Consider the following 4,424-nt stretch of genomic DNA (forward strand, 5'->3'; position numbering starts at 1 on the left):
ATCAACTATTAGAACCATAACTTACATGTCACACACATAAAAAGCCATTCAAATGTGTAAAACTAAAAAAAGACACAAGACCACAAACAAACAAATTAACTACAGCTATTCTGATATTCCAGACCAGTCTGATGCCTGTTGGCCAGTAACCCCCCCCCCCCTCTCACATTTCATCAGTGTCCCGTATCAAAAACCATAACAATATACAAGTGCATGAACAGGAATTAATTACAAATGATTACAATAATGTAGTACCAATGCTATAATGAATGGGTACAACATGAACACATGATTTAAGAAACTTCTGCTCGTTTTCAGCCCAAAAGTGGATCAGCTGCTGTGTCCTCCTGTGTGATGCAGGGCGGTATATGTAAAGCACTTAGCGCTGTATCATGGACAGTTAATATTAATATATGTATACAGTGTATGCGATGTATACAGTCCATTCAAGGCAGAGAAATCCAGAACTGTTGTGCAAATCAATGTTAAGGTTAGCTGTTAACGTTAGCATAGCAAGCTAGTGATTTAAAAAAAAGTTTCAGTTAAGAACATAGTTGCAAGTATATATGCACAGGACTGTATAGACCACAAAACAAGACTGCCGTGATTTTTAAATCAATTATTCAAGCCAAAAATACTTACATTTATGGGTCTCTCTGGTTGATGCGGCAGCAATTGTTGCCTGTTGCACAATGTATATCGCTACCCCTCGGTTTCAAGTAAGCTCGAGTTCTCCCTTGATTTCTTTCATTCACTGTCTATGGTTCCAAGGGTCATACACCCCTTACCCCTCGTTCAAAATGAGTATTGGGACAGCACTAGGTCTCGCTTTAACGCACAAAACATAGGGGTAGGGGTAAGATAGAGAAATGAGATTTAGCCTTACTCTGCTTCATCTAATCAGTGTGTCTCTTCCAACAGATGAAATAATGCAGCAGGAGATCAGGCCCCTGCTGGCTTTGGACATCATAGAGCAGCTTCATCGCCAGTTTGCCTTACTCTCAGGTATGAAACAAAACTTTACTGTCCGGCCTGTGTTGCATTGGCAGACATTTTGAAGGTCAAAGGTTAAATTCCAGGTCACTCCAGGTGACTATAATCTTAAATGCTACTGCTGCATGCAGGACCCTAATTTTGAAATACCCTGAACCCGGATGTTGTTTTGTAGACTGGCGGATAATAAAAGTTAGCTAACTAAAAATCTAGGGAAAAAATATCTAAAAATCTATAAAGTAAAGTACTGACTGTACTTGGACTCGTTGAATAGATAGAGTCACAACATGATGTTAGAGTATGTAGGTAGACAACAAACCCACCCGCAAAATAATAATATGAAAATGGGGGCTTTCGGAGTCTCTACCATGGGAAACCACACCAGAAAAAATGCTTAGTCACTGTTCGGAGCTGATGCTAGATAAGGCCATTGACATAGCACTTGAAGTTGAACAGGTGCCCAGCAAAGGGGAAACAGTGTGTAAAGTGCCGTAAATGCAATCCCTTAGCTAGAGCCTGTAAACCCGCCCATACTCCAAACGGAACAGGACACAGACACATACTCACTGTTAAACAAGAGGATGAGAATTTAAACTCAGACTTTGTGGATGAGATCCCATCAGAATTGGAGGAAACAGATGTGCATGCAGACACAAAACAGAGACCACAGAATACAAAATTGACAAATGAGCATGATACCTGCTTAAGACTTTAAAGCCCATGTTGCAGGGTTAATTTTCCAACATATTTGCGCAATTTGCTTGTTGGTAATAAACATTTTAACTGTTATTCATTGTATTTGATGGTGGTGGATATCACAAAACGGAATGTAACACAAAAAGTAGGAACCATTTTACAGCTGTTGGCAATGATTCTCCTTTCCCCCACAATGCATTACATTATATCACGTTGGGGAGAAAACATACCAGCCCACCTTGTCTTTGCCACTGGTCTTACCTAAAATGGTTTTTGGTCTTTTAATATTAACAGTCCATGGTCTCAACCAAGTTCAAGCGGGCTGTTGCACAAAACCAGGATAAGGGATTAAGCTGAGATACTCAAGTTATCCTGAATGAATTTAGTTTTGACTTGGTTGCACGGAAGCAGGTTGAATTAAACCCAGCCAAGTAACCATGGAGATTGATTCTTTGTGGCTAGCATTCTTTGCTCCAGAGCAGGCTAACACCCAGGGTAAGATTAATCCTGGAGTCTCATGTGTTAAATCTGCTGCCGCTCTGATCCAAATAAACGTGTTTTAACTGTTATTCTGTTGTCTTCTGAATGTGTTGTACTTTATTTTTTATTAACATGCATTAGTTGTCACTATTGTTGTCACGATTTTGATTTGAACTATTGCAGATGTTTAGATGGTTAGAAATGGTTGCACTGGCACCCATATGCGGAGTGGCAATTGGGAGAGTCGGGACTTCACCCGGTGGGATGGTAATGTTTCAAAGCCGTGAGGGCCGGTCTGATAATAGTTATACATTGCAAGTTCTTAGCAAGACCATCCAGCTGCCTGGGGAAGACCTGTGCATCACTTCAATGTGCACTCTCTGTAAAAATAGAGATGAGCAGCGCGGCGTCAGTGGTCTATGCAACTTCAGGTTTATGAAGGACGCTCCGGAGATTAAGTGGGACAATGCAGCTGTATTCCAAGATGACATTAATGATAGACTGGTCAGAGACCAATACATTTATGATTTAATTTTCTTGTTGCTTGTCCTTCTCTAATAAAGGATAGTTTGTGTTACTCCTTAATATGTAGGCCTAATCTTTTTGTATTAGGTATTATAGCTTACTTAGGTTTTATAACCTTCTCAATTAGTCTCACATCACTGCAATAACTTGGCCTATGTACGTATATAGTGTACATTCATCACACAGGAAACACCACAATGCTTCTTAATCTATTTATTTGATTTTGGTGCTGTCACTTTTTCAGCTTGGAGCTTGGGATAGCAATAAAACCAACACATAAAACAAGCATATTGAACTTAAAATTAAAACACAGTGTAGCCTACAACTTTGAAAAAATGTGGAGTGACTACCATGCTAAGTAGATATTTTGAACTCATTGCGCATTCAGTTGGTCCGCTATGGTCTGTTGGGCTTTTTCTGTCTGTCTGATAACAACAGTTGTATTTCTATTTTTGCATATTATATGCTTTACTTCCTCGTTACTTTCCATTAGAAGCCGTTGCTCAGTGGGTGATATGCCGCATGCGCCTTCTTCATTTCTGCATCAGTAAATCTGTGCTAGATACCGTAGTCTATTTAAGAAAGCCGTGTATGTGCACTTATCCCAGCTATCTACACCTGGCTTGGCGTAGCTTCACCTTCTCATCCTGGCTCGGCAAACATGCAACTGATTAAGCTAACCGATGAGCGGATCACACTAAGTCAAGCCGCGCTTTTTCAGTTATCCTGGATATCTTCATTCGACTTTAGTGCAACAGCCCCCGGGTGTCTTTTATTATGTTTATAATAATAATGCAGGGAAAGTGAAACACAGCTTAGACGGACCGTGACAGTGTCACCCACAATTAACCTGCAGTGATGTTTGAAATGGAGACACACATATCATGTTTTTTCCTGGAGATCCTGGACATTATTTTAATTTATCTGGATGTTAAAGACAAAGGAAGCGTAGCCCAAGTGTGTGCGACCTGGAGCTACATCTGCGGCTATTTGTGTGTGTGCGTCTGTCTGTGTGTGACCCAACCTGCTCCTTCCTTAAAAACTTCTATATGGATTTATTTTAAAATTCTGCGCTTTGAACTTCCGGTTATGGCGTCTTAGTGGTAGGCTGCATGTGCGTGAGGCTCGCTGTTAAATCTCTTGAAACTATCCTTGACTAGGACCAATAAACATAATTCTACTTGTTCTTGACACACGCGCTTTTACTGGACAATATGCCACCAAAAAACACTAAAACTGGCCAACAACCGGGTAAAACGGCTTCACAAGGCAAAGGGGCTAATGTGGACACGGCTAATGCTAGCAAAACGCCGCTGGATATTCCCAATGAGGCCAATATACGGGAGGCATCGGAGACTCTAGAGACACCTGAAACACCGGAGGCGCTGGCGGCGTTGAGCCCGACAAATGGTGACATTCTCAAGGAAATTCTGTTGTTAAAGGGGGACATAGCCAAACAATCTACCGACATGCTGAAAGCAATTAATGATATAAAAGGGGATATACAGTTACACTCTCAAAGAATCAATGAGACGGAGGAGCGAATCTCTCAAAAAGAAGATGATGTAACTTCTCTTCAAGGCAAAGTTAAAATACTGGAAAAAACTGTGGAGACCCTTGGCGACAGAATTACAGAGCAAGAAGACAGAAGCAGATGCTCTAACTTGAGACTGGTTGGGCTACCCTAAAAATCGGAAGGCCCAGATCTGTGTGGTTTTCTGGAGAAGTGG

The 4,424-nt window shown here is 41.0% G+C and overlaps 1 protein-coding gene across 1 annotated transcript in view; it reads left to right on the forward strand.

The window, feature by feature from the left end:
- mcf2l2 (MCF.2 cell line derived transforming sequence-like 2) overlaps nt 1-4,424 on the forward strand; it is a 356,499-nt gene that overhangs the window by 34,208 nt on the left and 317,867 nt on the right. The window contains exon 2 of the mRNA XM_032511616.1: nt 922-1,005. Coding sequence (XP_032367507.1) covers nt 922-1,005 — 84 coding nt within the window. The remainder of the gene's footprint in view (nt 1-921; nt 1,006-4,424) is intronic.

The sequence above is a fragment of the Etheostoma spectabile genome, unplaced genomic scaffold (genome assembly GCF_008692095.1).
Source record: "Etheostoma spectabile isolate EspeVRDwgs_2016 unplaced genomic scaffold, UIUC_Espe_1.0 scaffold395, whole genome shotgun sequence".
NCBI classification, from domain to species: Eukaryota; Metazoa; Chordata; class Actinopteri; order Perciformes; family Percidae; genus Etheostoma; species Etheostoma spectabile.